The sequence below is a fragment of the Mycteria americana genome, chromosome 4 (genome assembly GCF_035582795.1).
Source record: "Mycteria americana isolate JAX WOST 10 ecotype Jacksonville Zoo and Gardens chromosome 4, USCA_MyAme_1.0, whole genome shotgun sequence".
In the NCBI taxonomy this organism is placed as follows: domain Eukaryota; kingdom Metazoa; phylum Chordata; class Aves; order Ciconiiformes; family Ciconiidae; genus Mycteria; species Mycteria americana.
Window position 1 is genome coordinate 6961118 of NC_134368.1, and position 19252 is coordinate 6980369.

At 42.7% G+C, this 19252-nt stretch overlaps 1 protein-coding gene and 1 long non-coding RNA gene across 5 annotated transcripts in view; one reads left to right on the forward strand and one right to left on the reverse strand.

The window, feature by feature from the left end:
* Positions 1-441: 441 nt before the first annotated feature.
* On the reverse strand, positions 442-6336 carry LOC142408850 (uncharacterized). Of its 4 annotated transcripts, none has more exons than XR_012775435.1 (3): positions 5910-6336; positions 5575-5753; positions 442-4621 (listed from the first exon to the last, which is right to left on the reverse strand). It is a non-coding gene; the product is annotated as an uncharacterized LOC142408850 (long non-coding RNA). The 4 variants fall into 4 exon arrangements; XR_012775438.1 differs by having other exon boundaries at positions 5539-5753; XR_012775437.1 differs by having other exon boundaries at positions 442-1145; positions 2346-5753.
* A 381-nt stretch (positions 6337-6717) lies between these two features.
* Positions 6718-19252, forward strand: part of EIF2AK3 (eukaryotic translation initiation factor 2 alpha kinase 3) — a 45803-nt gene continuing 33268 nt past the window's right edge. Inside the window, exons 1-2 of the mRNA XM_075499506.1 lie at positions 6718-7087; positions 13737-13866. Coding sequence (XP_075355621.1) covers positions 6825-7087; positions 13737-13866 — 393 coding nt within the window. The 5' untranslated portion in view covers positions 6718-6824. The remainder of the gene's footprint in view (positions 7088-13736; positions 13867-19252) is intronic.

Here is a 19252-nt window from a genome sequence, read left to right on the forward strand (position 1 = left end):
ACTGGATTTAAGGAACAAATTTTTTCCAATGAGGGTGGTGAGGCACTGGCACAGGTTTCCCAGAGAGGTAGTGGAGGCCCCATCCCTGGAAACATTCAAGGTCAGGTTGGATGGGGCTCTGAGCAACCTGATCTAGTTGAAGATGTCCCTGCTCTTGCAGGGGGGTTGGAGTAGATGACCTGTAAAGGTCCCTTCCAATCCAAAGCATTCTATGATTCTATGAAACTGTTCCTGAAAAATACTAGAGAGGCAGATCAACCTTCAAGGACCTCTGCACCAGCACTTTCAGTCCCAGGAGCCAGGTTAAGGCCATGCACAGGCATCTCAGTTTCTCTCCAGGCTGCAGTCCCACCAAGATGGATGAGAATTGCAGGTATTTACCCCTTACTCCTCACTCCATGGACCACAATGCAAAGAGAATAATCTTTTTTTTTGAATATTTTTTTTTGATTTGCACAACAGAACAGAACGGCCGCTGGTGGCTTTTTTTTTTGTTTGTTTTTAATTCTGTGCATGACTGACTTGTTTTGTTGCCAACCTCTGTGATTCCGCTGTGATTTTTTAAGGGCTAAAAACGTTTCCTTTTGTTTTCCCTGGCTCGGGACACCACTCTTTGAACAATGGGGTGGTATTTCAACAAAGACTCTATTATCATTACCCAGGCTTATCTCAGCGGTAAGGCTTTACCTTTCTGCGCAGAGCAGGTGACTTGCTATTAAGAGCAGCATGTGATTGCTATACAGTCGTTCGGTGTTTCCTGCTAGCTGGCAACGATCTTTCCTGCAAGTTCCCCATTTTAAAGTGTAAATACGCACATCTAGTGGGATATATATTTCGGAAAGAATCAGACCTAAGTACTGTTTTCTTCCATGACGCGTTAATGGCAAAACTGAAGGAGCAGCTTGACTGGGTTTGGGGTTATTCCGTTCAGCATCCTAAATGTTTCACTGCTGCCTGAAATGAAAAACAGTCGTGGGGGTTTTACACTGATTCAGGAAGCCCATCCTTACGTGTGGGCATCTCTCAAATCCCACCGGAGTGGGGAGTGTTAGCCCAGAAGTTAAGTGTGGGGTGATAAACCTGTTTGTATCCTCACAGCAATGGCTGATGGCTTTGGCTTCAAACACATCCTGCAGAGCATCTGCCTGGAGGAGCACAAACATTTCCACTTATAGATAATGGGGCTTTCTGTTAGCAATTTATCTCAATCTGCTGGTGAGTTACAGTTTCAGCGAATGCAGGAAAATCTTTCATTTCTGGTGTGCTGAGCTTTGCCTATGCACAAAAAGGAGGCGTTGGACATTTTAGAAATGGATTTTCTTTACATTTCAGCAATGACCAGCTCTGTTTGCAAACAGCTCAAAGTCCTTTTGTACAAGCCTGTGTTTGTCCCATGTCAAAGCCTCTCCGGGAGCCAACTCTCCTCCTCTCTGCTTCAGTACAGCGGGAGGTGTTTGAACCTGCTTTGTTTGAACAGACATTTTGCTTGTTGAACAGGGCGGTAACTGCGAGGTGTTAACCTTCGTGAAATGCCACACTGATGAACAGAGTAGCTCGGACCATCAGGCTGGTAAGGCTGGCTGCATGATCCTGGGTGCTGAATTCTGCATCTGAGGCTGAAATTACATGTTAGGAAATTACACGGTAGCTGAGATTAACAGCTTGCTGTTGACAAAGAGGGAAGATCCTGCTCTTTATTCCCTTCACCCACCATCCACTCTCAACCTGGGTACAGAGTTTATGCTGGCTCTGGCATTCCTCTGACCCTCCGCTGATTCACCTTGCCACGCAGGCAAAAAAAGCAATTTCTTTTTGCCAAGTGAGTGAGGTTGAACTATCTCAGCCAAACTTAACGTATAACATCTCTCTGAAGGGGATTTTTGTAACTGGCTTAAGCTCTTCCGGTCTACGACACCACTGTCCCCAAAAAAGGAGTAGTCCCACGCTATGGTCCATCGCTTGCCAAGTTTTCCTGCTACTTCCATGTGTTGGCAGAGCTGTTTCTTCTGAAAGGTAAAGCAACCAGCAAAATCAAGGTCAGTTTTCCTTGACCTTTCCTGAGGAAGGCAGCAAGATCAATCAGCTGGGAGTGGGAAGGCTGTAGGACCATCTTCTATGGGAGACTTAGCCCAGCTTAAACCTGTTGCAAAAGTGCATGTTAGCCTGGGTGAAATCCTAGTGAAGGCACAACAGCCTCTGGGTGTCAGACGTGTTCATCCAATTAACTGTCTGTCTCTCTCATTTGATAAGGCATGAAACAGCTAAAAAACAACAAGACCTATGAAGGTAAAACTTCACCAACACACTGGAGAAACCAAGTGGAAGATCAAACATCTCTAACTCACCTTTCCAGATGAACTCTCTTTCTGGTTGGCTGTGGCTCTCCAAGCCTGTCATGTCCCAGCAATTAGATTCTTGCTACCTAATTTTTCATCCTGCAAACTCCAGTTCAGTGACATTTCTTCTGAGTAACACCTACTTCACTGCTTATCTCTGGTTTGATCTGCTGGATGAAGAATTGCTTGGTTTTATTCTGCTTGTGCAAAGACATCAGCAGGGGTGCTGGTATTACGAATTACAACATATGCAAAAAGCTTTTTGATGGTCTGAATTCTCCTGGGGGAAAAGGCAGGCTATAAATGATCCTTTTGCAGGGGACTACGAATGGCCCTTGGTACAGGGCAGCCACGAGGTGGCATGCTGGGCTTTCGCTGCTGCGCCTCACTGCTCTGACAGCAAGTTATTCAAGAAAAGCAGGCAGATCTTTAGTGGAGTTATGTAAAACACCATTCCTATTAACATCCATCCATCCTGCAAGAACAGGCTTTGATTTCCACATAAAAGGCTGGTCAGATTTAAAGTTATTGTCATATGATTGAAATAGATCTCTTATGTCAGTCAGTCAAAACAGAATGGAGAATGTGAGTCATGCTTTGCAAAAAGCAGGAAGTTTGGTTTTGTTGGCAAAAATTTTTAATACAGAGAGAAAATTATAGGGCTGTATTGCCGTGTTTGTCTTAAGGATTTGTGAATAACATCGTCCATGCCTTAGAATGTTTCCAAAACTGAAAAGTAAGAGCTTTTAGATTACGACTGTTATTCCTTATGCCTCGGTGGTAAGGAATCTAGGATTCTAGAAGAAAACGTGTGCTCTCATGAAAACTGTTAGAGTCCCCCTGAAATAAAAGGCTGCAATTGGAAGACTGCTGATCTGGGGCAGGGGGTGGGAGGAAATACAAGAAAATGAGGTAATACTCATGGGTGTGATAGGGATACTTGCACAAGGCTGTTATTGTTTTGCCTTAAGTGTAATAAACCTTCATGAATCAGCACAAAGGTAGAAGTGCAAGTCTACTCGTGAAGTATTCTGATATTCTGAACCTTGCTGGGGACTGTCGTTACTGCCTATCTGTCTCTAACCCCCTTGAATAACTAGTGGGACAAGATAAGTTACTGTAAAAAGCATGGCACAGAACTAGTTTTTCTGCGCAGGCCATAAAAATAACGAGTTTAAAATTTAGATAGAGTTACCCTTCAACATGACTGTTCAAAACATCGCTGTGCAAGAAAGATTAATTTAAATGGGAACAGGTGCAGGGGAGGGATAGCGAGATGAACAGGGGAGCAGAGAGCCAAAAGTGTAAGGGAAGAATAAAAACCTTTGGCTTGGTTTGCCTAGCAAAACAGAAGGAATTTGATTACTCTTTAGAAACATATGAATGGGTAGACACTCAAGGGAGAGGAGTTATCTAAATAAAGAAAATATTAGCACAAGACCATATGGGTAAAATAATAAAATGTCATTTGAGTTACTAAAAATGACATGAGCTGTTTATGACATGACAAGAGTTTACCTTGCAGCACAAGGTAAACTCTTCGGACTTTGTTATAATGAAGTAAGTAAAAAAAACCCCAAAACCTCTGGATTGCAATTCAGTGGTTGTCTGGGGAGCACTGTTCATGACCTGACTTTGCATACATCTGGTGCTTTAAAAGAGCGGTATTTCCAACTCGTCAGAAAATAAGAGTGCAAGCAGGAAGAAAAATTTAGGTTGAAGTCTAAAAATGACGATTACAAGCTCTCTAAAAAGAGTTCACTGGGCGATCAAAGAGCCACAATTTCAAAATCAAGAGAGAAAATACATTGACAATTCCTGTTTTATTAGTGGACTGGAGAGAGTGATTAAAAATGAAACATAAATAGCCAAAATGGGGAAAGCGGGAAATAAAAAAGTGTTGGTATAAATGAGAAGTTATGAGAAGCAGAGTAGTTATTGGAAGTGAAGCACATCAAAGGAAATCCATAGCTGGCAAGGCTAAATCCCAGAAAACCCTAGTAATGGTACAGGCCCATTACTAGATGGACATGATTCATATGTCAATAATGATGCAGAAGTGTTCATTGAACATTTATGATCTATGTTTGTAAAGAAGCAGGAAGATATGTGGGTGGATTACTGAACAGTGATGTGATAAATTTCAGTCCATTAGTGACCAATGAAGCTCTTGTCTTCTAGGGATAACTGTGGCCCAGTAGCTCTCAAACAGCTGGCTGTGGAGACCCATTGCTGTCGACGTTCACCTTTAGTAAACCTTGACATACTAGGGCAATTCTAGAAAGCTAAAAAAGTGCCAGTTTGGTATCTGTCTTCAGAAAGGACAGTCGTATGATATGTAGTAAATGTAGATGTAAGAACAGTTCCTGGCTAAATACCAAAAAAAGTTGGTATGTGACTCAGATTAAAGAATTAGCGATGCCAGTTAGACATCTAATAGAAATCTCATTTCATGCTTCAAAAAGACAACAAATAATTCCATTTCCTCTGGAAGGTGTAATAAAGTTTTTAAAGGATTTTTACTTAGAACTGCACAATATTTTAATTTAAAAAACAGTGTAATAAAGCATCAGTTAAGTTATATTAAACATTGGCCACATAGATTTTTTTTTTTCAGAACAGTTATAACTGTTACTGAATAAGGCTACTTCTAATGGGATCCCTCCAGGATCATGTATGCTATACTACACATGTACGTAATCAATATTTTCATTAGTCATTTGGAAGTAAATACAAAATCGCTCCTAATACAATTTGCAGATGACATCTGCATCAGCAGCATGGTTCAATCAGGATGACAAGGGCCATTGGTCAAAACATGGTAAACTGTATCTGGATAAAGGGACTGCCTCATAAGACAGTCAAATGCAAAGCCTCGCATCTCAGGTATGCACATGTACACAGGGGAAGAAAAGTGCTGTGTGCTCTCTAATGGCCTACAGTCAGCCTTTGCCCCTATCCAAAGGGGAGGCACACCTAGGGGTATGCTAAAGCCTTTTCTATACCTGCATACAGATGAACACAGCATCCTAATTTCCATATTCTGAAATGCAATGCTGAAAAAACTGGAAAAGGGGGAGGGACAGAACACTGTAATTTAAGAGCTGGAGGATATGCCTTACAATGAGAATTAAAGAGTTGGTAACTAATTTGGTTTGTTACTAAGAAGATAAAGGTGTGGCTTGATAAACTACATACCTACCTCTACAGGGATGAATACTGACACAAAAAGACTCACGGTAGCAGCAGAAGTCATGGCATGATCCAGCGCAGGCCACAGGCATGCAGTTGGTGTGGACCACAGCCAGCCTCGGTGATGGGAACTGAAGGAGCAGCCCTTCCTGCTCCCCAGAGCAAGGGAGATAATGATAACTGCTGGAAGGGGGGAAAAATGGCCCCTAAAGGAAGCATTACCTGCTTGATAAAGGAAACCAAAACCTGTGATTACAGGGAGGAGACACAAGTTGAATGTGCCACAGGTGGCTCCCGAGGCTGCTGCGACGCTTGGCCAACATGCTGGGGCAGCCGTTCTTGGGCCTACTGGTCACCATGTTGTGTCGCATACGTACCTACCCAACCTGCCCCAAGCTGGAGCCAGGCCAGCCGGGGCAGCCATTAACCGGGGAGTGAGCTCCTGAGGGGAGCGCTTGATCCTGCCATGCCCTTTCCCGAAGGAGACAAGGCGCTCGGCTGGAGAAGGTGCCTCGGGAGAGAGATGGCCGCTACAGGCACCTCAGCGGAGCCGGTTATGTGTTGGTGTGGGTACAGGTATGCGTATGCGTGTCCTCGCCTCGGCCGGTCTCTCCTTCACACCTCCCGGGGGGCACGGCGGGCACCGGGACCGGGGCCGGGGAGAGCCGCTCTCCGCCGTTCCCGCCCGACGAGTCCATTCCGCTCCGGAGGGGCCCTTTACTCGCCCCCCCCACCCCCCCGGGCGCCGGGTGGTGCGCGCCGGTGGCCCGCCCTGCCGACACGGAGGAAGAGCCACGTCTCCAGCCCGGCGGAGGGCCGGCCGGGAAGGGGCGGGGCCTCCCCGCCTCTCTCGCCAGTCAGGAGCACGTGTGGCGCGCCGGCTCCGCCAATCCCAGAGCAGGTCGGTGAATCATGCGCTTTCGATTGGCCGGGGTAGCGGTTAGAGGGTGGGGAGACAGCGGCGTGACTCCAATTGGCCCGGCGGCTCTGTTGACAAACACCGCTTCTTCCCGCCCTCGCTGCCGGCCGCGCCAATCAAGAGGAAGCGGCGGGCGGAGCGGCGTGGCGCCGGCCCAATGGGCTCCCTCCCCGCCGCGAAGGGGCGGGCGGCGGTGTCGGGGGCGGTTGCGCGCGGAGTGCCGGTACGTGGCGGACGGGCGGGCGGGGCGCGGGGCGGGGCGCCGCGGGGAGGGCTGCGGCGCGAGGCGGGCGCCCATTCTGTGGCGGCGGCGTTGGCAGCGGCGGCAGCGTTCATGTCCTAACGGCTGGTGGCGGCGGGCGAGGCGGGGCCCCTCCATGCGGGGGCCGCGGTGCCGCAGCGCTCTGTCCGCCTTCACGTTGCTGGTGCTGTTGAGGGTAGCGGCGGGCGGCGCCGAGTCGCCGCCGGGCGATGCCGCGGCTACGGAGGCCGCTTTCGGGTTGGGGGCGGCCGCCGCTCCCGCCGCCCTGCCGGCCGGTTCCGCTGACGTGACGGTGGAGGACGATGAGGCCGGTGTGGCCCCAGCAGCGCCGGGCGAGCAGGAGCCTGAGGAGAGCGGAGAGGCCCGGACCGGCGGCAGGTGGGCGGCATGTGGGTGACTGGGATGAGGGTCAGTGCCTGGGCCTGCTGAGGGGGGGTCGGCTGTCCGGGTCGGGGGGCAGTGCGTGGAGATGCTGAGGAGGCGGTTAGCGCCTGGTTTGGGGTGCTTGACGGGGGCCGGTACTCGGGGCGGGGGTCAGTGCCTCAGGGGAGAGGGGAGCAGCGTCCAGGGTCGGTGCCTGGGGGTGCTGGGGAGGGGGGGGGGGGGCTGTGTCCAGGCTGGGAATCAGCAGCTGGGGGTGCTGGGGAGGGGGTCGTGCGTGGGAAGGGAGCTGCACGGTCCCGGGGGTCGTGTGCGGGGAAGGGGTCGTGCAGGAGTGGGCTTGGAGGGGTGCGGTGCAGGGGAATAGCACTTGGTAGGGTCAGAAGGGGTGGAGTGGGGAGAGCGGAGAAGGGAGGCGGGAGAGTTGGGCTGTAGGTTGTTGGTAGAGGGAGCGGTGCGTTGGGAGGAGGGTGCGTGGAGAAACCAGGGTGCTGCAAGCTAGTGCGTGGGGTTGAACTGGAGGGACACGCGGGGAGGTGTCTGAAGGTGGGAGGAGAGGCGAAGGGGTAGAAGAGATGAGTCCCGTGGTGGGGCTGGAAGTAGCGCTGCAGTGATGGACAGGCTGGACCCAGGGGCGAGGGAGAGGCTGTGGCAGCAAGGACGGGGTACTTCAGTACCTCACCGACCTCACCGTCGCCAAGGGTATTTCAGGACCTCACCACGGCTAAGGTACTTGTTCTTTTCTATGGTTGTTAGTAGGGAGAAAGGGTGCCTTAATTCTTAGACAAATAAGCTGCTGGATGTCATGCTATGTGACATCTGGCCAGTCTACTTACCCTGGCAATAATACCAAGTCTCCATCCCTTCCTTGACTTGTTACCGGGTGGCAGTGCTCTGTCTGCGGGAAGGAGACCCAAAAGCACTGTACCGGTAGTCTAAACTCTTTCTAACACCTGCAACTCACAGTTGGTCAGAGCATCGTATCCCTTTCTGTCATCTTTTCTTTTTCTTTTAAAGAAAATGCAGTTCTCCTGTTTACTTAATTGTCTGTTAAACACAGACACTGGGGTACGCTTGAAGGGAAGCAAAACATGTAAGACAAATTGCCGAACAAGTTTCAGAACATAACAAGAGGAAATAAAATACTTAATAGCTGTGTGTGGCAAGAAGCTCTGGCAAAAGGAAGATTTTAATGAATGACTCAAGTGCAGAAATGTTACTGAGCTGTTTCCAGTCTGTTTCTGAATTGGCTGAGAAAGATGAGGTGATAAGCCACAGCCAGAGTTTAAAGGAAGAGCATGACTAAATGCCTACTATATTCGAGAACCTGTTCTAAAAATGAAAAGCCCAAAGCTTTTTGTTAGTATACCCGAGCATTCACTTAGAGCAAGAAACTGCCTGATAACTTGGCACCCTGTTTTCTTTGGGGAAAATCTATTTACCTATTAGCAACAGGATCATTCTTTTGTGTATCAGGTCATCAAAATCCTACCTAGGTTATTACAGTTCTACTGTATTCAATTTTTAATAAGACCTCCATTTATTTAGCCCTGGAAATATTTAAAAATGAATTTTCTTTTTAACTACTAGAACTAAGTAAAATACACTAAAGATGTTCAATTTAGTAATTTCAGCCTGAGATGAAATGTAGCTGTTCTCTAATTGATTAGTACATAGGAATAGATTTGTTGTCATCAAATAAAAATAGAATGGCTGCCTGGCCATAGTATTTTCCTGCATTTCTTTATTGTTTTCATCTGTATTTGTGAGATCTCTACTCACCTCAGCTAATTGTTCTTCAGCAATTAAATATCCTTGTAATATAACAGGTCGGTATAATCTGGGGGAAAAAAAAAAACAACAAACCCAAACCCCAACTGTTTTTACTGTAGGCAGATGAATATAACCATCTTGGGTTTGAGGATTTTTTTAACTTCCTAGAAGAAAATGTGAGGGTTGGTGAATTACTGTGCTCTTTACATACAAACATGCAGGTTTTGAACTCTAAACAGCTATTCCAATTTCAAGTTGGACAAACAGCCATATTTGCAATGTCCCAAATGGCTTTTGAGGGTTGAGAGTATTAGGGTTGTGTGGGTTTTCTTTTTGGTTTTTTTTTTGGTTGTTTTTTTTTTTTTAACTGAAACAGGAGTAGTAGTAAATGTTGTACCAAAATGATGATAGGTTCTGCTTTGTTTTTCTAACAAAACCAACTTATTTGAATAAATACAAAGTTTTTGTGCAACGAAAGGGTGTAGATGATCTAAATAAGTGTTCCTCCTCTATCCTGTTTACATCCTCCCTTGCAATCTTAGCCCTTTTCTTCTGTTCATAGGTAAATCAGATAACTTCACATCTGTAAAGTAGAACAGAGCTGTGCTCGGGCCACCTGATCTTAAAAAGTGGGCTGTGTTCATGATGGGTTATAAACAATGGTTTTAAGGCCCGGGACTGGCCTTTTTTCAATATATGTGGAAGTTTGTAGTAGATACTTTGCATAGTTTCAAGGGGGAACATTATAACTGCACTTCAATACCAAGCTCATGCCTGTGAGCAAAAGGCAATAGGAAATGGTAAGAAAACATTTTCATTTATCCATAGAGGCTGTTTTTAGATGGTCTGGCTGGGGGAAGTATGTCCAGATGTGTTTTCATATTGACAAAGTGCAAATAAAATCTGACTATGTAGTATTAGCTTAGTCTCTGCCAGCTGCTGTGATTACGGATACCTTTGTATGTGCTATGTTGTACTGGCCCCTTGCTTTAGTCCTTCTGCTGGCCATCTGTACATTTCTTCTCCATCACTTGGTTCATAATATGTTCTGGAGCAGCAGCTAGAGGCAAGGTGAAGTATGTAAGTGTCTTCACCATTTTACTTCATTTTTCATTTTTCAGGTGCCCGGTTTGATGGATCCTGGGATTTAAGTAACTGCCTAGTTTGGAGTGATTCCTTTCTGTATCTTTTTGTTCTGGTCCAGGCTTGTGGAGACTATTGCAATTCTGGTTTTCTGTTGGTGGTTTTTTTTTTTTCCTTCTCTAGTATGTGTGTGATGTGATTCACTCTCTAGTACAGTCTGTGATTTACTTTCAACAAATGCCTTGCTGTTTCAGGAATTTGCAGCCTTGATGCTGTTTGTCTCTATCCTCCTCGCTTCCTTGGCATTATAGTTGTGACCTTTGACCTTTTTACCTTTGACCTTAAGTTGAGTAATATTTTGTGTTTTGTGTGGGATGGTATGCAGAATCGAGGTCTAGTTCAGTAGTGTTCTTAGAAAACTTGTATGTTGTTGGAAGCTGGCTTCTTTGGTCAAGATAGTCTTTAAGCTTTACCCCAGTTAGGAGGTGGTGTTGATTTGCAGAGAATAGTTTATCAGGCTTAACCAAAATAGAAGCTAATGTGGGAACTCCTTTTCCTTGCAACTTGTTGATTAGGTGCCCACAGATGTATCCAGAATATTGCTATTTCAGTTTCATGTAATGGAATTGCAGGTACAATCCTAAGCTCTTCAGCCAGCAAAGGTTTGCAAAGAGATGGCTAAAAGGACAGCTCTTTATTCTTGAATTGTGGCTGTATTCTACTGGTGTTTGTAAGAATTTGCTGTAAGAACTGGGCATAATACGCTACAGAAAACTTATGATAGCACTGTGGGGTGACAAAAAGCAAGTTGCCTGCCTGTTTTTAAGCTCTGAAATAGTTTCTTGAAGTAGTTGCCTAAACTGCTTTTATCAGAATGTACTAATCTAGTGCTTGATTAGACTATCTGAAAGATGGCAAGATCTCTTGTCACCACTTAATACTCTCAGTACGTAAAGCTGCAAGCAGTGGAATCTCACAGAGGAAGGGGGGAAACTTGTAAAAAGGAAAATCTGATAGTGAGAAAGTGTAGCAAATTGCAGATCTTATACCAATTAGAGTTCAAGTGACAGGATTTTAACTCATTGGAGTTGGTCAGAGATGGGGAGAACAGGTATTAAGATTTTAATTTATAGAAAAATAAAGTAATGAAGGATTTTTATTACAAGAGTAAGGATTTTTAGCAGTTGTTTTCTGACACGCATGATTATTGTTGAAGAGCAAGATGAAGATGGGACCAGAAACATGACTATTTAGGTCAAAGTGAGTCACTTATTAAAGAGAGAAGTGAATGCTTTTCTTGTACCTAGTTCCAGTTCTAAAGGTAGCCACATGCAAGATTCGGGTACAGCTGATCCGGTCCTGTTCCGATGTCTCATCGAAGTGTTCGCTCAGTAGGTGGAGTTTGTGAAACAGTCCATTATAGAGCTGGTGGCCAAGGGGACTAATAGAGAGTACCACTGCACCCAAGAGAAGTCAGGATATTTAGGGTATGCAGAAGCAGTCGGTTAAACCAGTTTCTCAAAGCCTGTGCTATTGGTACAAAGGTTCCCTCTGAAGGCATGATTCCCCCCTGCCCCACCTTTCCTAATCAGTTAAACTTAAAACATAAGTGCAGTTACACCACAGTCTGGGTGACTGGAGGTCATGATGCAGGTACAGATTCCAAAACTGCTGTCTTGGGTGGCAGTGGCGAGGCTTAAATAATGGGAGAACTCTTGGGGAAGGTTGAGGTTTGCATCTGGTGGGGAAGGGTAATACAGAAAGGTAAGATACAAAGGCATAAAACATTTGTTACTTGAGGGAGAAGTCAAGCGAGAAGAATTAGATAAAGGAAAACAATGGGAGTAGATGGGAAGGAAACATTTCACAGTGCGATTTTAGGATTTTTCTCCTCTACAGTGTTGCTACCAAAATTCCCTCCGTTCTAGCTACATGTCTACCTTTTTTATAACCTAGTTGTCAGCTGGATCAGCATAAAATTTAAATAGACCCACTTGGAGTAATATTTTTATGCAATGCTAGAGGGCTGCAGATAAATTGTTTTACCAGAAAGCAAACAGAATCTGTTAAATGTGTGTCCAAGGCCTTCAGTGTGTGAACATTTGTTTATGGTGTCTGAGAACAGATAGTCTCCTGCAATCCAGTTTATTATTAACCTGGTCTTGGTTTCTGTACAGTTGGAATAATTGTATGTACGCAGCGCTTAAAAACTGATGTATTCTACTGTTCAAATATTTGCACAATTGGTATTTTTCTAACAGTTGCTTAAACTAAGCTTTTGGAGGAATGTGATGCTTGGCCACCTTCAGAAGTAGTAGCTGCTACGTTATTTTGGTACAGGTTAAAGATGTATTTAATTTTCTATTTATTAACAATATAGTACTATAGTACAGTATAAGGTCCTATAAAATGTGTGGGTTACTTTTACATGTAAAACTGCAATGTTTTACATGACCTTTGTTATAGGTGATGTAATAAGCCACTATCCATGAACATGTTTTTAAGATCACGATTTTAGTTTTTTCCCCTCTTTAAAGAAAAACGATAGCCCCCATCATTTCCTCTCTAAACTTCAGCTTACTACACTGGTAACTTTGGACAAGTAAATATATTTGGCTTCAGTTCTACACAATAATTTAGTGTTCCTTATTGTTTAAAGTAACGATTCATATACGTGTCTGTGTGTGCGTTACCTCCCCCCTGCCCTTTCACCACTACTCAAAAATAGTTAATCTACCCATCAGTTTTATTTGCACAGTTCCTTATTCTCATTGAAACCAACGTCTATAAAGGTCCTTCTGGGTCACTAGATCCAGCCCCCCTCAGTGCAAGCAGTCTGTAAAGTGAGCAAGCTCTACTCCCACAGCCTTTGAAGATCGGTGAGCCTGCTGCAAACCAAAGCTGCCAACACATCCTAGCTTTTTCAGGTCAGAGTGAAACAATCCTCAAGGAAAAAAGGCCCTTCAAAAATGCCTTGTCAGTGTTTTGTCTCTGATGTGTTGTTTAGTTTTTTGGTTTGGGGTTTTTTTGGCTTTTTTCTTTAATTTTAATGCTTGAATTCTAGCCCAGTCAGAAAGGCTTATTCTAATTGTACTGCTGTGTAAGAAACAGGATTTACTAAAATTGATGCGCTTCAGGCGCTGTAGAAATCAACAGCTAGCCTGCCATTACCATGCATCCCCCAACAGATAGGCATAAGGCTGTTTGCTTGCTTTGTTGTCTGCAGACATTGGAGGTTGTTTCTAGTGTCCTGTGTGTGCCTTAGGTGAGACTTGTTTTATTCTAAGACTTGTCAAATCTCTAGGATTTTGATGTTTCATCCAGAGATATTGAAAACTTAGTTGCGACTTACTGTTTCTTATGTACTGATTTGCTGGGTTAATTGTTTCAGGTTTTGATTGTTTTGAAAGGACATATTATAGATCAGCGTGGAAGGGACTGGAAAATACAGGATTTATACTGTTCACATAAATATCTCAAAAGATGATCTCGTTCAGTGTTGTAGTGGTAACACCTACATGTGGTAGCAAAAAGTCAACTACCTTCCCCTGAAACTGAACTCTGAAAGTGTCTTGTAGCATGTAAATTAGTTTACGACATCCAGCCAGAGACTTCAATTTTTCTACTCTCTCTTGTTGGTCTAGGTAGAGCTACCAAGTTAAAATGCTGTTTTGCAGAATGTATAGACTTAACTTTAAAGTTGGAGTTGCACTGTGTTAAATACAGAAAACAGCTAACAGATAAACTCCATACTGCTGTGGTTTTGACTGTGAATGCTTCCAACTTGCAGATCTCTAGTAATTATCAGCACTTTGGATGGACGAATTGCTGCACTGGATCCAGAAAACAGTGGGAAAAAACAGTGGGATCTGGATGTGGGATCAGGTTCTCTTGTGTCATCCAGTCTCAGTAAACCAGAGGTAAGGCTTAATCTCTTTCCTGACCAAATCTTTAAACACAGAATTTTCTATTATAAAATAATGCAATTTCCTCCATATTTGATGTTATATAATGCAGCAAACTTAGTATGGATCAAGTTTCATAGCTATTCTCAAACTTTTTTTTTTTTTGAGTGCTTACATCATGTTGCCATTTCAAACTAGAGTGTGTCAGCATTTTAGTCTTGCGATTGACGTATGTGATAACTATCAAACCAGATGATGTAACTGAGTTTGGGAATTGTATGCAATTGCTGATTGAAAACAAGTTACTTGTAATTTGAGGCAAATGAAAGGATCATCTGCTTTGTATTACTAGAGTATGTTTTGGCAAGTACTGGCTTTTTTTTTTCCCCCCTCAAGAAAAGCAAAAGTCCTTGTGGCTTAATAAATGAACAAAGAATCGGGTTTTTTGTACTTCATAAGCGGGCTGCCTGTGAAATAGAATGTGTTAGCAATGAAACGGAGTGCTGAAGGTCACCCTGAATTACTGAGTGGTAAAGGATTGCATCACTTCTTGCTGACCAACTGTAAGAAGGAACTCTAAAGAGTTAAATTTCTTGTTTGGTGCTTTTTCCACCATCAGTTTGAATAAACTTAGGCTAGAAATTAGGAGGAATTTTTTTGCTTTTTTTTCTGCACTGAAGAAGTGAGATCCATGAGTCATTCTCTCCTAGAATTAGGAAAAATAAATTTACCAACTAACAGGTAGTTTGTGGTGATGACAAAGTGCACGGTCCTTCACTGTCATGGATGGTCGGATTTGGTGACCAGTCCTATATTGTGCTTTTGCATGATGAGCATCAGAGAATGAAAGTTGAATTCAGAGGTGTTCAGACTGTATGAGCTTCTTGCATGTGGTTCTTTGTTGCTATCTAGTTTACATGACCTCTCTTTCGGTAGAAAGAAGTCTAAGGAAAGATTTGGTCTATTGCTGTGGTAGTGTAAGTATAAGAGCTAGTAATAAGTATCTCAGATTGCAAAAGTAATGTGAATGTTAACTCATGTTCCTTTGAGAGAGAATATTTTATTTACGGATGCAACTTTCTGAGTCTTGTTCAGATGTATTTTTGTGTTTAAGAAAAAACACTGTGGGAAAGAACAACTTTCTTAAAAATATGTTCTAGAACAGAATTTAAAAGAATACAAAAACTGTAAAGAGAACTGTAAAGAGGAAGGTGCTGGTTATAAACTGTTGTGCTTCACAAAGCTTTTCCATACTAGATACTTAAAATATTGTTCAGTTATCTGTTGCTGCGAGTAGTTTCTAATGACCACTGTGAAAATAGAGCAACCAGTTATAAAACACACATTTGAAATGTGTGCAAATACAAACTTCATTTTGCAGTACAAATTAAGACATGAGCCCAGGTTTTTAAATATTTCAAGAATGCAAGCATTTAATACTATAGAAGTGTTTTTGCAAATCTAGATTTTGTCACTCAACTGATCTGTCCAGAGTTTTGATCTTTTTCCAGTGTGGTGTGACTGTAGAAACTAAAGGTTGGTGCTTAGACAACAAAAACTGTAGTTTGTCCATGCAATATTTAATTCCCTTTTGTGGCTACAAGTTAGTAGGTTGTGAGAGTCATAAAAATACACTTTTAAAGAGCGTTTGTTATGCATATAGGAAGTTTTCAGATGGGCTTTCAAATTGTTGCATTTCTGCAACTGTGGCCAAACTCACTGATGGATTTTGGCAGTTAAGATGCAGAGCCTACGAGAGAACTAATTTTGGAAGTAAAACTTCATTCTGGCCTTTTAGAAGCCGTTAAGTGTTATGCATATAGGCCTTTTTAGACTTACTGTCATGTAAACAAATGCTGTTAAGATAAGACAGAACTGAACAAGAAACAAAAGTGATGAGTACTCCAAATAAGTTACACTTAAACATTTAAATATTTATTTTAAACATTTAAATATTTAAATGTTTAATCTGCTGTCAATATCAGCTGAAAGACTTCGTGCAGTGAATCTAGACACTACTTGAGTGAGTAATTGGCCTCATTAAAGTTGTTGAGACAATTCTGTTTTGGGTCAAAATATTAAATACATTAAAGCCTCAGAGTCTGTCTCCCCACTCTACAGTATTTCCTCTCTGATTTGGGCATGTGTCATGTTAAGTTTTACTCTCTCAAACTATTGAGCCTTTTTCTTCCTCTTCCAACGTTTTAGAGGTAAAAAAGGTCTCTGTGCTTGCAATCACAATATTATTTTCATCATAAACCAGTATCATTATGTAAGCTGTTAACCTACATCTTCTTGCAAGAAGTGGCAGATAAGAAACTCTTTTTGCGTTACACTTGCAGCATTGAAGATTTGTGTTCTTTTGGAGTGAGGAAAGCGTGTGCTGCTGTGTCTTAATTGTTTTGATGAGTTTTTTTTTCTTTAACTGTCTTGGGTGAGAGTGCAGTGAACTGTAGTTCCAGGTCCTGGTCCGAAAGCATCAATTTAGTTTCCAAGTGCCTTTTAAGAAAAGACATTAGATCTTCAAACTTTCAGTGTTTTGTTTTGTTTTGTTTTTTTTAATAGAACAGTAGTTACTTCCTTTGCCTAACTTTAAAATGTCAACTTGGCTGTCTGGAGCTCGTGTTAATTAGGAAAGTGAGGTAGTAAAATTTCAAATGTTCCAGCAGCTCTGTCAAACACTTCAGATCTTGAAACTACTGCTTAAGACACTGACAAGTGAGATGTTCATCATTTGTCATGTGAACAGATCAATTAGAAAGGAAAGGCTGCTGAACTACTAATTGTGTGTCTGGGTAACTGAAATGGTAAAATTCATTCCTTGGCCCTAAGCTCGAACATAAACCAGTCATGGTCAGGCCAATGCTGAAAAGGTATGACTCTGCATTTCAGTCTTGTGCATAAGAATTTAAAAAATTTGTTTCCCTATCCATTACGTTAAAATGAAAATCCCTTCTCTATAAAAGCTGTATGTTTACAACTCCAGGATTTCTTGTTACTTGCACATAAAAATTGCTTGTTGACGTTCAGGGTAAAATCTTTGAATCTCAACGTTTCTAAAGGGGAGCTTACTTTGAAGGAAAAAACTTTAATTTATTCTTTAAAATTTAGCTTTGTAATGAATACATTGTCTGTACTTAGACAGAAGAGAATACTTTTGGGAGAATCAGCCTGTTAAAATGATTATGCTTAATGATAGTGAAAATAGAGAACTGCCTCTCAAGCAGTGGAAATGGTTCATAGCACACCATTATGAGACTGTTGTCATTTACTAACGAGGGTGATGCGTCCTCTTACCTGCATAGCTTTATACTAAATTACTTAATGGGCTTCTGTCTTTCTTTTATGAGGATCTATTATATGAAAGAAATGCAAGTGTGAACTTGCCTGTATATTAAAATGACTGGCCAGTAGTGACTAGCATGACTGATGGGACAGGGAGAGGCTGGAGAAGAGATGGAGAGAGAAAAAAGCCTGCTCTGGGATGGATAAACAGTAGAGATACTCCTGTGAAAAAGCTGGTAGCTGATGTTTGATGAGAAAAGGGAAAATAAGTGGGATACTTGATGCTGATGTGAGAGTAACAGTTCAAAAATACATTCATGACTGTGACACGATTTTTCTTTGCACTGTCAGGCGTGCTGTAGAGAGTTCAGCCTGATGGGGCAGCTCCAGGCGTAGTAGTTTCAGTGCTCTGGGCAGAGGCTGCACTGGGACGTACTCGATAAAAGTAACTGCATTGGCTCATGATTCGGCTGTTACAGACTAATCCCTCAGTGAGCATCTTATTTCCGTATTTGAGAGATTGGGGATCATGGGACAAAATGAGTTTCAGTCCACAGGGCTGACATTTATAGCAGTCATAGTAAACATACCACTGTATCCTGGAAAAATGAAATAATTGGGTTATGTCCAGTCACAAAATCTGTCAACATCCTTATCCCTCTAAAGGCTCTCAGAATCTTTGAATTGCATTGTATATATATTAAATTCTTGCCATTCTTTTCTTGTGATAGCCATGTAAAATAAACTTTTCTACAAACTTAGACATCTGTGTGATCTTTTTTGGACATTAAAGTGGCATATTTTTGTGGAATAGCCCAGTATTATATTTTTTCCTTCAGAGAAAAATGGAGATGCAGAGAAGTTTTATACTGAAGTCAGCTGAAAACTAATTGCATTGTAGGCAAAGCGAACCCATAGATATCTTTAGCAGATGGTTCCTTTTTTTGCCCTTTGGAGAGGACAGACTGATGCTTAGAGCAGTGAGTTGAGAAAGGATTTTGAAATCTCCAAAGCTCCACTAGTGACAAGATTTAATGTACAGTATGAATGTATCTTTTTTTTTTTTTTTTTCTTCCCTTTATCAGCATCATAAACATTTTCAGTGCTTTGATTCCCCAAAAGAAATACAAAGTGCTGCTGTGAAGTGTCCAGGCACCTGGGAATCACTTCAAGGTACTGACTGCTTGCACTTCCCTGCACAATGGGTAAGGTAACCTCTGTACCCACTCAAGCCAGAGAAGAGCCAAAAGCTGTCCTGGGTTGCTTTGGGAATGTGGGAAGAAATTCAGCAACTCTCATCTTGGGCCTCTTATGCTTCGGTGCAGAAGAAATTGCAAAACCCACACTGAAGCAGGTCGGGGCAAGACAGAAGGTCAAAATGCCCTCTGAGGGGCTTGAATTGTGATTTCTGGATTCTTTTGTGTGTGCTCCCAGAGGTTAGGGGAGGGTAAATAATTTAACTGTCCCTTTGAAAGAGAAAACTTGTGACATCAGTTTTAGGAAAGTCACACCCACCACTTAGGGCAGCATTTTATTAGCCTGATTAAAAGTGAGGGTTTTGTTTGGTCCGTGGCTTTTAGTTATTTTTCAGTTAAGTCACTGCCTGTAAATATCATCTAAAGAAAAGCTGAGATATGTTTGTTTTGGGCATAGGTGGGGAACACTTAAGACTGTCAGACTTGTTTGAGTACTTTCACTTAAAAGGTTACTATAGAATACAGTGCTGAATATTATGAATTTCTACTAAACCTGTATAAATCTGACTCTTCTGTGTTCCGACTCTGCTAACAGTCACTGGACAAAAGGAGATTCGTTTCAAATTACACAAACATTCTGAGAAAATGGCTTTCTCTCCAGCTTTCTGCTTAAAAATGAATGGGTCTGTCTAGCTCACTAGTGTTAATCTTAACTTTTAATGTATTTGTGCATCTTAAAACATCTGGCATGGGATGCATCAGCAACAGAAGCAATCTTTCCTGCTTAGCACTTGGAAGAGTCTTTGTGCACCGAAGAGGCTGCTTGCAGGAGCAAATGCTGTGCAGTGGGGTCAGACTTCCATATACAGAGAATAACAAGTTAGTTCTCTTTAAGCCTTTGAGTGTGTGCAAAACTTCCT